Source organism: Sparus aurata, chromosome 18 (genome assembly GCF_900880675.1).
Source record: "Sparus aurata chromosome 18, fSpaAur1.1, whole genome shotgun sequence".
Classification (NCBI taxonomy): Eukaryota; Metazoa; Chordata; class Actinopteri; order Spariformes; family Sparidae; genus Sparus; species Sparus aurata.
This window is the reverse complement of record NC_044204.1, coordinates 25,135,699-25,155,239: the sequence shown is the minus strand read 5'-3', so window position 1 is coordinate 25,155,239 and position 19,541 is coordinate 25,135,699. Positions and strand designations below refer to the sequence as shown.

Genomic DNA, 19,541 nt, shown 5'->3' with positions numbered 1-19,541 from the left:
GATGCACGAAGCCTTTTCTTCACAAAGCTCCTCTCGATCAATCCTGTCTGCAACAATCAGCTCTCCGTTATTCAGGTTGATGTCACAGTAACGTTTGTCAGACCCGTCGGTGTCAATACGGGCTCTCCTGTTAGAGAGAGCGCCCGTGTCCAGCCCGAGATCCTTGGCTAAATTCCCAATGACCGATCCTCGCTTCATCTCCTCCGGAAAAGAATAGCTCAGGTCTCCATATGCGACATGCAAAAATAGAGGCAGGAAACAGAAGCTGCACAGCGAAAACGCGATGAATTTGGCATCCATCGTCGAGCAGTATAGTCCCAAAAACGTTAAGCAACCGACACAACAACACAGTTAAACCACATAACGCGAAATGTGCAAGCGATTCAGCGTGATTGTGGCTGTATCAAGAGGACGGAATGGGCGTACAAGAACGTCTGTCCACAAAGGATAGAGGACTAATAATCTTAAGGCTGGTGTATAGCGACACCGTGAGTTAAATTCAGTAATAACATTGAATGGAAAACTAAACAGGGAAGCTTAAAATTAGTTTCAGCCCAGAAATTTTTTATCCAGTGTTCTTCAAAATAAAACAGAAGAATCTTCTAATTTGAATTTTAAAAAATTCATAACAACATTCTCCCACAATTAGTCCAAATCAGGACACCAGTTGCAACAAGCACGATTGTGTGTTAATTCAATGCATATGACTGACTCAATTCAAGGGATTTACAAGGTCGTTATACTGAACACTATGTCTTCAGTGGGATTAAGGTAGTAGACGTCCCCAATGAGTGAACTGCCTTAATCTACCATAAATTAGTGGAATTATTTCTTTTTGTGGCCATTGGTTGCAGCCTTATCTCAAGATACAGTTTGAGTCGTGCGCCATGAATTGTTTGCTGACTTCCTCATAACTTAAATATATGTGGACTAAATCCATGTCTAAACTCTATACTGACATCATCAAGTTTGTAACTAGACCCAGAAGAAATCTGGACTGTCCTTTTTCCCTCTTAGTCTGACATCCTACAACCAGCTTTAACTTGTGTTGACAAAGGTTTCATCTTTCAAACTCCTTACAGAGTGAAAGGCATGCATTAAGTTTGGAGAAAAAAATGTTCAAATTTAGACTAAGAAACAACCTCTGTTAACGCTGTATCTCAGGGGAAAAGACAGCAAACAATTAAGAGACAACTCCAAGAAAAAAATCACAATGTCTGAAAAACTGCTCCCAGGGGAAAACACTACTCTACCACCACTAACGTTATACAACACTGCAAAGCGAGAGACTGTATGGTGATTTTTAGTTATTGCAGGAATTTAATCTCAACTCCCCACATTTGATGATGGGTAAATAGGGCTCAGCCAACACTTTGCAGGATTTTTTTCTTCTCAGAGATGGAATAGATTCAAAATCATCTTGCAAAATATCACAATAGAGATCCAGGGATACAGTCTGAAAGTGATGTCCTCTCAACAAGACAACACATAGTTAGCACAAGCACTGAAGGTATCTCTGTGAAACAACTACCTCTTTTGAAAGCTGACAGATTAAAATTACGACACAAAAATAATACAAGGACATTATTCACTTTTTTCTTAAACTGTGGTTAAATCGGACAATATTCCAACACAACAAGAGAGGCCAATTTAGTATGTGTTTAAAAGGGGAATGGGATGGATTTAAATGTAAACCTACATTCTTTAGGAAGTGTCTTCCACCGGTGGTATATGTATAAAGAGCTTTTACTAAACAATAGCATCTCTGAGTCAATCATCATAGATATGAGATGCATTTTAAAGTCTTCCTTATGTCCAAGAACATATCTCCCTGGACTATAGATATAGGTCACTGCTAACCAGAAATATTTAGCAATAAAGTCAACAATTGTACATATACATGGTTGCATATGTGGCCACAGACATAATTTCCTCTTCAACAGTAACCATGTGATCGCATGACAGAAATCATTTATTACTGGAAGTGTATATTGAAGCTGATTATTAAGACTCTGTTGCACATCACACTGTATGTTGCTGTCTAGTTGGGAAGTGATATAGATATGTAATATGAAGATATTATATTTTATTGCTATCATGATGTTTATTTCTGTAGACATCAGGGCACTAGAGGCAGTTAAATTTGTAAATAAAGACGATCATGAGATGGAACCATATCAGCCACGACTCCCATCAACATTTGATGTTTCGAAGCACAAGAAGTCACAAGTCATTACTACAATGTTACATCAGCACTCAATACACATTGGTCCAACTACACCGATGTTTGGATTAACCTTCATTTTGATCTCACAACTTTACACATGAAAAGTTTTGTAACTGCATATTGCACGGTTGAGGTATTATCACACTGACACAATCTGTCCACAGACAGAGAGGAATATAGATATCTGCTGAAGTTATCAACGTTGTTTCTGGAGGAATGAGACACCTCCAGGACCACACTGTACCATGATGACATAAACACACACAGACACACAACGTGAAAACAACTCTTACTACGTTGTCAGTGCTGGTAATAAGAGAAGTAAGGGTGGCTACGAATACAAGAAACAACACCCTTAAAAGGGGTGTCATTCTTTATGCAGGTCAAAAAATAAAAACAATAACAGATGCTAGATGAACAATCATTCCAAACACTATAGGTCCCACCTACTTCCAGATGTACCATGTAAAGATAAAGAATCATTTGAGGAAATGGCAAAGAGTGCTATGCACATATGTCGGAATTATTGTCAAAATAATTTGATCAAAAAAGATTTACTCCACATGTGAGGGAGAGACAAGTCATATCAAGAACACCATTATTTCTTTTGTAACCTGTTCACACTAGAAATCAGGTCATGGTATTTCCAGTTATAATAAGCTTCATGTCGCAACTTGAAACAATGCTCATGTTCTGAAGAAAGTATGGTAATTGATTAAACGGAGCAAGCCAGTCATTAATAAAGACACCAGAATGAGGACGAGAAACTGCAGTTTAGAGAGGAGCTCACAACTGTGTCAGAACATATGAAGGCTGGATATTCAGGGAAAACTGGGAATGCATTTAAAAACATATACAGGAACAAAACATGATAAGTGAAAAGAACTGAAAATAAACACACAGTAGTGAAATTATAGCAAATTTTGAAATGCCATGAATAACGCAGGGGAAAACGGTCGATATGTGAACTACAGAAATAAAATGGCTAAACAATCATTCGAAGAAGGAAACAAAATCGAACGATGGAGTACATCATGAACGACATAGAAAACGTAGGAAAGGTTAGTGGGATGAAATACGTCTGAAACTAAAACAGAAGAGTGTTATTGGAATGCATTATTAATCAAACGTATTCTTAGGCGTAAAATGGGACGGCAAATAGGCTACTCGTACCTCTGAGGACTCATCCAGATCTCCGAACACATCTGCAAAGTCTGATGGACTTTTCCTCAGAGTCTGGTCAGCAGGCAGTGTGTTGTCATTGTAAGATGTCACAAACTTAAAGTCACTGGTTCTAGATCCTGTTGTCAGGTATGCGTCATAGTTGTAAGCGCTGCGTAAAGTTCCTGTGCCGTCAACATCTGCGTAATTAGGAGGGAGATAAGCGCTGGGGATGGCGACTGCTCCGTCAAACAACAGTCTGGGCTTTCTCCTGCGACAAAACCTCACACCCAGGATGATGATGATGAAGGTCAGGAAAAAGGTGGACACAGATACCAGCGCGATGATCAGATAAGAAGTCAGTTTGGAATTCTTCTCGTCATAAGAAATGTCCTTCAGTTCTGGCACCTCTGCCAAGTTATCAGAAATAAGTAAATACATGGAACAGGTGGCAGACAGAGAGGGCTGTCCGTTATCTTTCACTGCCACAATAAGGTTCTGTTTCATGCTGTCAGATTCAGAAATGTCCCGCTGTGTCCTGATCTCTCCGCTGTGGACACCGATAGTGAAAAGTCCCGGATCGGTGGATTTCACTATTTCATAGGACAGCCAGGCGTTCTGTCCGGAGTCCGCGTCCACCGCTATCACTTTGGACACCAGAGAGCCTCCGTGTGCAGCTTTGGGGACCAGCTCGGTCATGAAGGAGTTGCCCTCCGGGGCGGGGTACAGTATCTGAGGAGAGTTGTCATTCACATCCGATACGAACACACTGACGGTCACGTTGCTGCTGAGAGGAGGAGAACCGTTGTCTCTGGCCATCACCTGCACTTTAAAACTCCTGAACTGTTCATAATCAAACGACCTCACAGCGTGGATCACCCCCGTGTCTCCGTTAACAGACACATAGGAGGACACCGGGGCACCGTTCACCTCACCGGGTAACAGAGAATAAATCACTGTACCGTTTTGTCTCCAGTCGGGGTCTCGAGCAGTAACGGAACATAAAGTGGAGCCGGGTTTGTTATTTTCACTCACATATGCGCTGTACGACTGTTCCTCAAACACAGGTGGGTTGTCGTTGACATCTGCTACAGATAACTGAACAGTTTTAGAGGAGGACAGAGGTGGAGAGCCCTCGTCAGTGGCAGTGATTGTAATGTTGTATTCAGACACGAGTTCACGGTCAAGTTGTCCTGTGGTCACCAGAGAATAATAGTTTTTAATAGAAGGAACCAACTTAAAAGGGGCTCCTTGCTGAATGGAGCAGCGGACCTGTCTGTTGCGCTCAGAGTCTCTGTCCTGCACGTTAATGATGCCCACCTCTGTACCAGCTGTGGTGTCTTCTGGTATGGGATTCGTCAGTGATTTTAATTTGACTACAGGGGCGTTGTCATTCACATCAGTGATAGATATGATTGTCTTTGCATAAGATGACAGCCCCAATCCATCTTTTGCTTTTACTCGTATCTCATATGATGTGGTAGATTCATAGTCAACAGCTCCAATTACTCTTATCTCACCTGATTTACTGTCAATACTAAACATCTTCTTCACATTTTCAGTAACATGTCCAAATTCATACGTCACATCTCCATTAATTCCCTCGTCTGCATCAGTAGCGCTCACTGTGACCACTACAGTATCTACAGGAGAGTTTTCAGGCAGACTGGCTTTATAAACGGCCTGGCTGAACACTGGCTCGTTATCATTAGCATCCAGCACAGTGACGTGTATGACTACAGTACCTGATCTCTGAGGAGAGCCACCATCTAGAGCTGTGAGGAGCAGATTGATCTCTTGTTTTTTTTCACGATCAAGCTCTTTGTCAAGAATAAGGTGTATCGTGTTTCCATTAGCAGCCAAAATGAAATTATCATTATTTTTAAGGCTGTACTGCTGAACTGAATTTTGCCCCACATCCGCATCGTGCGCCTCCTCTATCACAAAACGAGCTCCCCTGTCTGCTAACTCGTGAATTTCTATATTTATCAATCCCTCCTTGAATTGAGGCGAGTTATCATTAACATCTTGAATGTGAAGACTAATCCGATGAAGCTCGAGAGGATTCTCCAGCACAAGCTCGTGTTTTAGGATGCACGAAGCCTTTTCTTCACAAAGCTCCTCTCGGTCAATCCTGTCGGCAACAGTCAGCTCTCCGTTATTCAGGTTGATGTCACAGTAACGTTTGTCAGTCCCGTCGGTGTCAATACGGGCTCTTCTGTTAGAAAGAGCGCCCGTCTCCAGCCCGAGATCCTTGGCTAAATTCCCAATGACCGATCCTCGCTTCATCTCCTCCGGAAAAGAATAGCTCAGGTCTCCATATGCGACATGCGAAAAAAGAAGCAGGAAACAGGAGCTGCAGAGCTGAAACGCGATCAATTTGGAATCCATCTCCAAGCACGAATTCCCAAGACGTTAAAGAACCGACGCAACAACACAGTTAAACCACATAACACGAAATGTGCCAGCGATTCAGCGTGATTATGGCTGTGTCAAGAGCACGGAATGGGCGTACAAGAACGTCTGTCCACAAAGGATAGAGGACAAATAATCTTAAGGCTGGTGAATAGCGACACCGTGAGTTAAATTCAGCAATAACACTGAATGGACAAGTAAAAAGGGAAGCTTTAAATTAGTTTCAGCCTACATAACTTTATCCACTGATCTTCAAAATAAAACAGAAGAAACTTCCAATTCGATCTTGACAACATTTATAACAACAGTCATCCACAATCATTCCAATTCAGGACAAAAGTTGCAACAAGCACTACTGTGTGTTAATTCAATGCATTCATGACCGACTCAAATCAAGGTCTGAAAACTGGATGTCCTTTTTCGAGCCATCGTTTGTTCAGATGATTATATTGTGTATGCAGGCTTAATGCAAAACGTGTAAATTAGTAGGCATAAAGTTCTGAGTCATATCTGTGTGGAGTTGCTTACTGCTGCATTAAAAAAAATGTTTGCAGGTTATATTACAATCACGACACACCAGAGTCAGCTTTGCAAGCACATCACAGAGATTTACAAGGTCGTTATACTGAACACGTCTTCAGTGGGATCAAGATAGTACAGCTCCCAATTAGTGGAATTATTTCTTTTTTGTTATTGGTTGCAGCCTAATCTCAAAATACAGTAATAGTTTTGCATCATGAATTGTAATAAGGTGTTTGCTGACTTCATCATACCTTAAATATATGTGAACTAAATCCATGTCTAAACTCTATACTGACATCACCAAGTTTGTAACTAGATCCAAGAGAAATCTGGACTGTCTTTGTCCCCTCTTGATCTGACATCCTACAACCAGTTTTAACTTATGTTGACAAAGGTTTCATCTTTCAAACTCCTTCAAGAGAGAAAGGCATGCATTAAATTTGTAAGCAGGAAAAAGTGTTCAAATTAGACTAAGAAACAACTTCTGTCAATGCTGTATCTCAGGAAAAAGGACAGCAAACAATTAAGAGATCGCCCTGAGAAAAAAATCACAATGTCTGAAAAACTGCTGTGGGGGGCGACACTACTCTACCACCACTAATGTTATAAAACACTGCAAAGCAACAAATATCAAGGTGATTCATAGTTATGTAACTACGTGAGACGAACACTTCCTTTGAAAGCTGACAGGCTAAAATTAAGATACAAAAATGATACAAAGACATTTTGTGTTAAACTGTGGTCAAATCGAACAGTAATCCAACACAACAAGAGAGGCCAATTTAGTATGTGTTTATAAAGGAGAATGGGATGGATTTGAATGTAAACCTGCATTATTTAGGAATCGTCTTCCACCTGTGGTATACGTATGTGCATCTTTTACAGCACAACATGTCTGAGTCAGTCATCCAAGACATGAGATGCATTTTAAGGTCTGCTGTATATCAGAAGAACATATCTCTCTGGATTATAGATAAAGATCACTGCTAGCCAGAAATATTTAGCAATAAAATAAACAATTGTACATGACAGGTGGCATACATGTCCACAGACATCATTTCCTCTTCAAGAGTGACCATGTGATCACATGACGTAAATTATTTCTTACTTGCAGTATATATTGAAGCAGATTACTAAGACTTTGTTTCACAGCACACTGTATGTTGCTGTCTAGCTGATAAGTGATATCATGTTTTACTGCTATCATGGTGTATATTTCCGTAAAGACGTCAGGCCACTAGATGCAGTAACATCTTTAACTAAAGACTGTTGCATTGTGAATGTAGTATCACTGCTGTGTTAGAGGGCTGTGCCCCAGAACATTTGTTAGAAGGGACACCTGTCGTGTCCGACCCCCGCTGTTCAGCCTACTGGCTAATGTGTGTACATAGATGCCAATATTAGTGAAAAGCACAAACTGTATCAACAGTCTGTGTGCACTATTGTTATTCAACTAAACCACTCGAGGTATCACAAAGACCAACAAGAGATGGAATCGTATCAGCCACAAGTCTCATCAACAAGCTGACGTTTCAAAGCAGAAATACTCACAAGTAATTACAACATTATTACATCAGCACTCAACAAACATTTGTCTAACTACACCAATCTTTGGAACTCAACCTTCATTTTGATCTCACACCTACACACCTGAAAGATTTTGTAACTGCATCATGCACGGTTGAGGTATTATCACACTGACACAATTCGTCCACAGACAGAGAGAAATAAAGACACCTGCCAAAGGTCTCAAAATTGTTTCAGGGGGATGAGATGCCTCCAGGACCACACTGTACCATGATGACATAAACACACACAGACTCACAAAGTGAAAACAACTCCTACTATGTTGTTGGTGCTGGTAAAAAAAGGAGTAAAGAGGACTAACAATACGAGAAAAAACACCCTTAAAAGGTATGTCATCTTTTATGCAGCTGCATCATCTCCAGAACGCCATTATTTCTTTAAATAACCTGTTCACACTAGAAAACAGGTCATGGCATTTCCAGTGATATTAAGCTTCATGTCACAACTTGAAACAGCGCTCATGTTCTGAAGAAAGCATGGTGATTGATTGCACAGAGCAAGCCAGTCATTAATAAAGACACCAGAATGAGGACCAGAAACTGCAGTTTAGAGAGGAGCTCACAACTGTATCAGAACATATGAAGGGTGGATATTCAGGGAAAACTGGGAATGCATTTAAAAACATATACAGGAACCAAACATGAGAAGTCAAAAGAACTAAAAATGAAACACACCGTAGTGAAATTAAAGAAGCTTTTGAAATGCCATGAATACTGCAGGGGAAAATGGTCAATATGTGAGCTACAAAAAAAAACGGCTAAACAATCATTCAAAAAAACTCAAACTCAAACAGAAGTGTGTCATTGGAATGAATTATTACTCAAACGTACTATTTGGAGTATAATGGGATGTCAAATAGGCTATTCGTACCTCTGAGGACTCATCCAGATCTCCAAACACGTCAGCAAAGTCTGATGGACTTTTCCTCAGAGTCTGGTCAGCAGGCAGTGTGTTGTCATTGTAAGATGTTACAAACTTAAAGTCACTGGTTCTAGATCCTGTTGTCAGGTATGCGTCATAGTTATAAGCGCTGCGTAAAGTTCCTGTGCCGTCAACATCTGCGTAATTAGGAGGGAGATAAGCGCTGGGGATGGCGACTGCTCCATCAAACAACAGTCTGGGCTTCCTCCTGCGACAAAACCTTACACCCAGGATGATGATGATGAAGGTCAGGAAAAAGGTGGACACAGACACCAGCGCGATGATCAGATAAGAAGTCAGTTTGGAATTCTTCTCATCATAAGAAATGTCCTTCAGTTCTGGCACCTCAGCCAAGTTATCAGAAATAAGTAAATACATGGAACAGGTGGCAGACAAAGAGGGCTGTCCATTATCTTTCACTGCTACAATAAGGTTCTGTTTCATGCTGTCAGATTCAGAAATGTCCCGCTGTGTCCTGATCTCTCCGCTGTGGACACCGATAGTGAAAAGTCCCGGATCGGTGGATTTCACTATTTCATAGGACAGCCAGGCGTTCTGTCCGGAGTCCGCGTCCACCGCTATCACTTTGGACACCAGAGAGCCTCCGTGTGCAGCTTTGGGGACCAGCTCGGTCATGAAGGAGTTGCCCTCCGGGGCGGGGTACAGTATCTGAGGAGAGTTGTCATTCACATCCGATACGAACACACTGACGGTCACGTTGCTGCTGAGAGGAGGAGAACCGTTGTCTCTGGCCATCACCTGCACTTTAAAACTCCTGAACTGTTCATAATCAAACGACCTCACAGCGTGGATCACCCCCGTGTCTCCGTTAACAGACACATAGGAGGACACCGGGGCACCGTTCACCTCACCGGGTAACAGAGAATAAATCACTGTACCGTTTTGTCTCCAGTCGGGGTCTCGAGCAGTAACGGAACATAAAGTGGAGCCGGGTTTGTTATTTTCACTCACATATGCGCTGTACGACTGTTCCTCAAACACAGGTGGGTTGTCGTTGATGTCTGCTACAGATAACTGAACAGTTTTAGAGGAGGACAGAGATGGAGAGCCCTCGTCAGTGGCAGTGATTGTGATGTTGTAATCAGACAGTAGTTCACGGTCCAGTTGTCCTGTGGTCACCAGAGAATAATAGTTTTTAATAGAAGGAACCAACTTAAAAGGGGCTCCTTGCTGAATGGAGCAGCGGACCTGTCTGTTGCGCTCAGAGTCTCTGTCCTGCACGTTAATGATGCCCACCTCTGTACCAGCTGTGGTGTCTTCTGGTATGGGATTCGTCAGTGATTTTAAATTGACTACAGGGGCGTTGTCATTCACATCAGTGATGGAAATTATTGCCTTGGTATAAGATGACAGCCCCAATCCATCTTTTGCTTTAACACGTATTTCATATGATGTGGTAGTTTCATAGTCAAGAGCGCCAATTACACGTATCGCACCTGATTTACTGTCAATATTAAACATCTTCTTTACATCTTCAGTAACGTGTCCAAATTCATAAGTCACATCTCCATTAATGCCCTCGTCTGCATCAGTAGCGCTCACTGTGACCACTACAGTATCTACAGGAGAGTTTTCAGGCAGACTGGCTTTATAAACGGCCTGGCTGAACACTGGGGCGTTATCATTAGCATCCAGCACAGTGACGTGTATGACTACAGTACCTGATCTCTGAGGAGAGCCACCATCTAGAGCTGTGAGGAGCAGATTGATCTCTTGTTGTTTTTCACGATCGAGCTCTTTCTCAAGAACCAGCTCTATGGTGTTTCCATTAGCAGCCAAAATGAAATTATCATTCTTTTTAAGGCTGTACTGCTGAACTGAATTTTGTCCCACATCCGCATCGTGCGCCTCTTCTATCACAAAACGAGCTCCCCTGTCTGCTGACTCTCGAATTTCTATATTTATCAATCCCTCCTTAAATTGAGGCGAATTATCATTGATATCTTGAATGTGAAGACTAATCCAATGAAGCTCGAGAGGATTCTCCAGCACAATCTCGTGTTTTAGGATGCACGAAGCTTTTTCTCCACAAAGCCCCTCTCGGTCAATCCTGTCGGCAACAATCAGCTCTCCGTTATTCAGGTTGATGTCACAGTAACGTTTGTCAGTCCCGTCGGTGTCAATACGGGCTCTTCTGTTAGAGAGAGCGCCCGTGTCCAGCCCGAGATCCTTGACTAAATTCCCAATGACCGATCCTCGCTTCATCTCCTCCGGAAAAGAATAGCTCAGGTCTCCATATGCGACATGCGAAAAAAGAAGAAGGATACAGAAGCTGCACAGCCGAAACGCGATCAATTTGGCTTCCATCGTCGAGCAGTCGTCCCAAAAACGTTAAGCAACCGACGCAACAACACAGTTAAACCACATAACACGAAATGTGCCAGCGATCCAGCGTGATTGTGGCTGTGTCAAGAACACGGAATGGGCGTACAAGAACGTCTGTCCACAAAGGATAGAGGACTAATAATCTTAAGGCTGGTGTATAGCGACACCGTGAGTTAAATTCAACAATAACACTGAATGGAACAGTAAAAAGTAAACAGTTAAAATTGGTTTCAGCCTACACAACTCTATCCAATATTCTTCAAAATAAAACAGAGGAAACATTTAATTCGACGTTTGCAGCGTTTAGAACAACCAACCCACAATCAGTCCAAAATCAGGACACCAGTTACAACAAGCACTACTGTGTATATATTTAATTCCATGCAGTTAAGAATGACTCTTGGAAAAAAGTCTGAAAACACAGCAGGTACTTTTTCAAGCCATCCTTCAGATTACTATAAATGCAGGCTACATACAAATATCCTGAATTGATTAGTATGAAATACTGAAATACAGTTAGTAAGAAAAATACTGTCAGAAAGAAGGTCATTAAAGATAATACGATTTCCTGTATTTGTAAATGCACCACAGCTGTAAACACATCATCCTTAAAGGGGTGTTGATTTAGATTTCTGCCATTATATTACAGGGACATTTCTGCAAGGAGTAGATGAGGCTTCAGTTAATCTTTACTTTAAAAGATCTGGTGAAATAAGTAAAACTGGACTGTTTTAGTCAGCATAACCATGATGTGAACATCTGAGGGTGCGAAATCCTGGACTTTAAACTGTGTTTGCTTTCATCCGAATTTGGTTGTGTTACTTTGACATTATGGCACAGGAACATGGAGATTGATAACTCTATATAGGCTATAGTTTTATTAAAGTAAACAATTTAAATTAACTGTAGCAAGGGCATGACTGCAGCAAGCTGCTTACTGCTGTATCAAAACCATCCATGAGCAAGTAGGGTGATCTTTGATAATTGCAGGAATATAATCTTACCACCACACATATGATGAAATGTAAATAGTATTCAGCCTACAATTTGGACCAAGTTCTTTCTTCTCTGAGGCAGAAAATCTAAAAATCATCGTGAAAAAGTCACAGTAGAGATCCAGTATACAGTCTGAAAGTGAGTATCTTCTCAAAAACACAACTAATCACAAGTCACATGTTATAAAAGGTCTTCATAGTAAAATCCAAGGTTTGCACACTGAACTAAGTTAGCAACAATCCATGAGAACTCACGAATATACCACATTATAGCATGAGTCCTCAATACTCACTGGTTGAACTGCACGCCATCTTTAAACTCAGCCTTAATTTTCATCTCACACACACACACCGGTAAAGCTTTGTGACTGCAACTTGCACAGTTGAGATATTATCATGCTGACAAAAACTCTTCACAGACATACGGACAGCTGCCAAAGTACTCAGATTTGATACTATAGGAATTCCCACCACATAAGGTGTCTCCAGGACCACAATGTGCCATTATAACATACACACACACAGTTTCTCAAAGTGAAAATAACACCTGCTATGTTGCTGGTGATAAAAAGAAAGTAAAGAGAAGGAACAACAGAAGAAATAACTGCTTAAAAAGGTATGTCATCTTCGATGCAGGCCAAACAATAAAAACAATAGCAGCTACAAAATGAAAGATTAATCCCAACAAAGCAGATGTGGGTGAAACTAAAGCTTTGACATGTATCATATAGAGATAAAGAATCATGACACCGAGAACAATGTAAAGATCAATTGTAGTTAATGAAAATTAATTTGATCAATTCAGAATTAGTCCGCATGTGAGGGAAAGAAGCATCATATCCATCACGCTGCTTTATCTGATAACTGCAGAACTGTAATCGAATGTAACATTTCTGGTGATAGTAGATAAATGTTACATCTTAAAACAGTGCTCAGGGTCTGAATAAAGTATGGTGATTCCACAAAGACAAAGCAAACCAGTTATTTGGAATGACACCAATGTTAAGAACACATTTAAATTTATATAAATAAACAGTACACGAAAGATGAAAAACTACACAAGACGACATTAAAGCAGTTTTGGAATATGAAAAAATCCCTGTTATGGAAAACAGATGAAAAAAAGGTCAAAAATGCTTAAAAAGAAAAAAGAGTAAGAAAAAGGAACAAGAGAATAACAACATAAGACGCCTATGTTAGGTAAATGAGATGTAATATGCATAGAACAAAAACAAGAGCATGAGCTGGGCATGCATGATTAATCAAACTTATTTTTATGAGTAAATTAGAGGTCATATTATATAGGCCATTCATACCTCTGAAGACTCATCCAAGTCTCCAAACACATCAGCAAAGTCTGATGGACTTTTCCTCAGAATCTGGTCAGCAGGCAGTGTGTTGTCATTGTAAGATGTCACAAACTTAAAGTCACTGGTTCTAGATCCTGTTGTCAGGTATGCGTCATAGTTGTAAGCGCTGCGTAAAGTTCCCGTGCCGTCAACATCTCCGTAATTAGGAGGGAGATAAGCGCTGGGGATGGCGACTGCTCCATCAAACAACAGTCTGGGCTTTCTCCTGCGACAAAACCTCACACCCAGGATGATGATGATGAAGGTCAGGAAAAAGGTGGACACAGAAACCAGCGCGATGATCAGATAAGAAGTCAGTTTGGAATTTTCTCATCATAAGAAATGTCCTTCAGTTCTGGCACCTCAGCCACGTTATCAGAAATAAGTAAATACATGGAACAGGTGGCAGACAGAGAGGGCTGTCCGTTATCTTTCACTGCCACAATAAGGTTCTGTTTCATGCTGTCAGATTCAGAAATGTCCCGCTGTGTCCTGATCTCTCCGCTGTGGACACCGATAGTGAAAAGTCCCGGATCAGTGGATTTCACTATTTCATAGGACAGCCAGGCGTTCTGTCCGGAGTCCGCGTCCACCGCTATCACTTTGGACACCAGAGAGCCTCCGTGTGCAGCTTTGGGGACCAGCTCGGTCATGAAGGAGTTGCCCTCCGGGGCGGGGTACAGTATCTGAGGAGAGTTGTCATTCACATCCGATACGAACACACTGACGGTCACGTTGCTGCTGAGAGGAGGAGAACCGTTGTCTCTGGCCATCACCTGCACTTTAAAACTCCTGAACTGTTCATAATCAAACGACCTCACAGCGTGGATCACCCCCGTGTCTCCGTTAACAGACACATATGAGGACACCGGGGCACCGTTCACCTCACCGGGTAACAGAGAATAAATCACTGTACCGTTTTGTCTCCAGTCGGGGTCTCGAGCAGTAACGGAACATAAAGTGGAGCCGGGTTTGTTATTTTCACTCACATATGCGCTGTACGACTGTTCCTCAAACACAGGTGGGTTGTCGTTGATGTCTGCTACAGATAACTGAACAGTTTTAGAGGAGGACAGAGATGGAGAGCCCTCGTCAGTGGCAGTGATTGTGATGTTGTAATCAGACACTAGTTCACGGTCCAGTTGTCCTGAGGTCACCAGAGAATAATAGTTTTTAATAGAAGGAACCAACTTAAAAGGGGCTCCTTGCTGAATGGAGCAGCGGACCTGTCTGTTACTCTCTGAGTCTCTGTCCTGCACGTTAATGATGCCCACCTCTGTAACAGGTGACACGTTCTCAGGTATGGGGTTAGTCAGTGATTTCAGGTATATAACAGGTGCATTATCATTTACATCAGTAATCTCAATTATTAATGTTGCATACGACACTAATCCGAGACCATCTTTTGCACTTATCTGCATTTCATGTGATGACACCTTCTCATAATCAATAGAACCAGCTACTCTCACCTCTCCAGATTTAGGGTCTAAAGAAAAGACGTTATTTTCATCTGAAACGTGATCAAATTCATAAGTAACTTCACCATATATTCCCTCATCTGCATCTGTTGCACTTATTGCAAGTACAAGCGTATATAGAGGAGAGTTTTCAGGCAGACTGGCTTTATAAACAGTCTGGCTGAACACTGGTACATTATCATTAGCATCCAGCACCGTGACGTGTATGACTACAGTACCTGATCTCTGAGGAGAGCCACCATCAAACGCGGTAAGCAATAACATCATTTCTTTTTTGTCCTCTCTGTCTAATTCTTTGTCTAAGACTAATTCGCCATATTTTCGTCCTCCTGCTTTTGTGTTTACATTTAATTTGAAATGATCATTCTGCTGAAGTGAGTAGCCCTGAACAGCATTTTCTCCGATGTCTCCATCGTGCGCCTCCGCAAGAGAAAAACGCGTACCCTTGACTGCGAGTTCATTTGTTTCAAATTTAAGTGACTCCTCTTTAAACTGCGGTGAATTGTCGTTGATATCTTGAACACGGATACTAACACGATGGAGCTCTAAAGGATTTTCCAGTACGAGCTCCTGTTTCAGAACACATGACGCCTTTTTCGCACAAAGCCCTTCTCTGTCAATCCTCTCTTGGACGATCAGGTCTCCGGTGTTGAGATTTACACCGCAGTACTTAACACTGTTGTCCTCAGTATCGATACGCGCCTTGCGAGCAGACAGTCGGCCCAAATCCAGTCCCAGATCCTTAGCGATATTTCCAATCACAGATCCACGTTTCATCTCCTCCGGAATAGAGTAGCTCACGTCTCCACAGACGGGGTGGAGGACAAGGAGAATAAAAGCAAGGCCGCAGAACAGCGCAAATCTGCCATATCCCATCGTTACTGCGAGAAATGAAGCACACACATGAAAAACTGTCACTAAGCAGGTCAAAATATGACAACGATGCATTCGCGATACAGTCAAATAAAGGAAACCTGTCACACTGCAGTCCGACACGAAGCAGTTGTTGTCAGCTGCCGTAGAATAGCAGAGTCAGGCTTTACATTCGTTGAGACAGAAGGGTGGAGAGACCGAGCCTTCTCATTTACTGGTACACACTGACACCATGAGTATTTCTTTAGGTATGACAAGGCAAGATTTGTCTTCTCTCCATTTAGATATTTAAAGCACAGACCAATTCCCTAAACTGATTTCATTAATTAAACAAACCAAGAAAGGAACATTTTCAGTAATTTGGGAGGGACAAACAATTTTTGCAAAGGTTAAGCAAAATCAGCGGAAAACACTTTTTTCCAGGTAAAACTGTAAAAAGGCATCAAATAAATCAAACCTTCTGAAAGCTATTCTGATTGCTCTGTCAAAACATAGTTGCACCTGCATTTGAAATACCATATGTTCATGTTTTACAGTTTTACTAACTGGTACAACACAAAACAAATACATGAATATGAAACAAACACTCGCTTAACTTGAGTTATTTTATCATATGGCAGTTGCCTTTCTGTGAAAGACTGCACGACATTAACTCATGTAAGGGCGCATTTTTTATGGAGACAGATATCAATAATTTATGTTTAGAGGGCCATCAGTAAATCAAAGTAATCAGAGGGAAACCCATTCTCGAATTCGCCTCCTTAAAACCAAATGCAGCAAGACACAAACTAACACCAACATAAAACACAGAGGTAAATTGCCACTAAAAATGGATCGATTAATCAAACAGAGTTCAGCACCATGGACAGAGAAACAAGGGGAGCAATACTTAAGCTAACCCCGACTTACATATAAAAGAGAGCAAGCATAGAGATCAGATAGAGTTAAAAAGACAACAAATCCTGATCATCTCAAAAGATTTCAGCACTTTGCAACGGTCAATTAACTATGTTGTCCTTTTTTGTAAACAATAGTGGAATAGCACAAAGCAACAGTGTCTAGCTTTCAGGATAATACTGGTGGTTCTGTGAGCAGCACTGTCAAAAGTTGACTTCAACTATCTACTCTTGATTTGGATTCATCTTGTGCTCTACTGATAACGAAACTATTAACACTGGACAACAACATATGGTTTGTGTGAAATAAACAGTCCAGGGAATGACAGACTGATGTTGGGAAAAAGACATGCACCGTTTTGTGAAAGACTGCGTGTGATATTAACTTAGGCAAAGCGTCATTTTCACAGATGCCAGTATGAGCAATTTCACATAAACGTGGCTAAATTAGGAAAGTGAGACTTAACAAGACAAATACACCAAACACAGAGGCTCTATTTTAAATTCTTCACTACTGCTCTTATACCACGTCCGAATGTTAACTAATTCCTATGAATTTACAATCAGTATCGACCCAGAAGAGAAGATCAAAGTGAAACCTGATTATAAAAGACATACTTGTATGAAGACATCGAAACAAGAAAAACCTGAGTATGATAGTGTGATTATATTATAGCAAAATGACTCAAAAGACATAAAGCAAAACAGAAGACATCTCTGTACAAAGCAGATGGAAAGCATCTCTGAGATGGTTTCAGCAGGTCAAACTGGGTTCAGCACCAAGGACAGAGAAACAAAGAAGGTATCATTCAGCAAGCTTTCCCTCACTGGAAAATAGAAAGAGCAAACAGACAACCAGACTGAGTGAAATTCACAGATGAATAACTGTCTCGGACACATTTAAATGTTGTGTGTATACAGCAGCTAAACTCTAGCTGACATCATGACTTTGAAAAACCCCAAGACCGATTAAAGCTGAATTAAACCACGGAAAAGCACAATAGGACAGAAACTTTCAGGGCGGAACACAACTATAACTTATTCAGGATGATAAACACGAGTTCAGTGATATTAAATGTGTTCCTACCTCAAGAGAACCATCATAGTCTCCAAACACATCTGCAAAGTCTGATGGACTTTTCCTCAGAGTCTGGTCAGCAGGCAGTGTGTTGTCATTGTAAGATGTCACAAACTTAAAGTCGCTGGTTCTAGATCCTGTTGTCAGGTATGCGTCATAGTTGTAAGCGCTGCGTAAAGTTCCAGTGCAGTCAACATCTGCGTAATTAGGAGGGAGATAAGCGCTGGGGATGGCGACTGCTCCATCAAACAACAGTCTGGGCTTTCTCCTGCGACAAAACCTCACACCCAGGATGATGATGATGAAGGTCAGGAAAAAGGTGGACACAGACACCAGCGCGATGATCAGATAGGAGGTCAGTTTGGAATTCTTCTCGTCATAAGAAATGTCCTTCAGTTCTGGCACCTCAGCCAAGTTATCAGAAATAAGTAAATACATGGAACAGGTGGCAGACAGAGAGGGCTGTCCGTTATCTTTCACTGCCACAATAAGGTTCTGTTTCATGCTGTCAGATTCAGAAATGTCCCGCTGTGTCCTGATCTCTCCGCTGTGGACGCCGATAGTGAAAAGTCCCGGATCGGTGGATTTCACTATTTCATAGGACAGCCAGGCGTTCTGTCCGGAGTCCGCGTCCACCGCTATCACTTTGGACACCAGAGAGCCTCCGTGTGCAGCTTTGGGGACCAGCTCGGTCATGAAGGAGTTGCCCTCCGGGGCGGGGTACAGTATCTGAGGAGAGTTGTCATTCGCATCCGATACGAACACACTGACGGTCACGTTGCTGCTGAGAGGGGGAGAACCGTTGTCTCTGGCCATCACCTGCACTTTAAAACTCCTGAACTGTTCATAATCAAACGACCTCACAGCGTGGATCGCCCCCGTGTCTCCGTTAACAGACACATAGGAGGACACCGGGGCACCGTTCACCTCACCGGGTAACAGAGAATAAATCACTGTACCGTTTTGTCTCCAGTCGAGGTCTCGAGCAGTAACGGAACATAAAGTGGAGCCGGGTTTGTTATTTTCACTCACATATGCGCTGTACGACTGTTCCTCAAACACAGGTGGGTTGTCGTTGATGTCTGCTACAGATAACTGAACAGTTTTAGAGGAGGAGAGAGGTGGAGAGCCCTCGTCAGTGGCAGTGATTGTAATGTTGTAATCAGACACCAGTTCACGGTCCAGTTGTCCTTTGGTCACCAGAGAATAATAGTTTTTAATAGAAGGAACCAATTTAAAAGGGGCTCCTTGCTGAATGGAGCAGCGGACCTGTCTGTTACTCTCTGAGTCTCTGTCCTGCACGTTAACGATGCCCACCTCTGTACCAGGTGACACGTTCTCAGGTATGGGGTTAGTCAGGGATTTTAGGTGTATAACAGGTGCGTTGTCATTTACGTCAATGATCTCAATTATTAATGATGCGTATGACACTAATCCCAGACCATCTTTTGCACTTATCTGCATTTCATGTGATGACACTTTCTCATAATCAATAGCTCCAGCTACTCTCACCTCTCCAGATTTAGGGTCTAAAGAAAAGACGTCGTTATTTTCATCAGAAACATGATCAAATTCATAAGTAACTTCGCTATTTTGACCTTCGTCTGCATCAGTTGCGCTCACGGTGATAACCAATGTATCCAGAGGAGAGTTTTCAGGCAGACGAGCTTCATAAACAGTCTTGCTGAACATT

The 19,541-nt window shown here is 41.8% G+C and overlaps 1 protein-coding gene and 2 pseudogenes across 20 annotated transcripts in view; all 3 read right to left on the bottom strand.

Moving 5' to 3' along the window:
• LOC115568630 (protocadherin gamma-A11-like) overlaps positions 1-453 on the bottom strand; it is an 11,642-nt pseudogene extending 11,189 nt beyond the window's left edge.
• Positions 1-19,541, bottom strand: part of LOC115568600 (protocadherin gamma-C5-like) — a 281,207-nt gene that overhangs the window by 191,237 nt on the left and 70,429 nt on the right. For 3 of the 20 annotated variants that reach the window (XM_030396090.1, XM_030396092.1, XM_030396103.1), the window contains exon 1: positions 3,401-5,923. The exons of 16 other annotated variants lie outside the window; for them this stretch is intronic. In XM_030396090.1, the coding sequence (XP_030251950.1) occupies positions 3,401-5,779 (2,379 nt within the window). In that variant the 5' untranslated portion in view covers positions 5,780-5,923. Of the gene's footprint in view, positions 1-3,400; positions 5,924-8,782; positions 11,287-19,541 lie in introns of those variants that run through there. One more of the 20 variants, XM_030396089.1, reaches the window with a different exon arrangement.
• Positions 13,485-16,033, bottom strand: LOC115568609 (protocadherin beta-16-like; annotated as a pseudogene).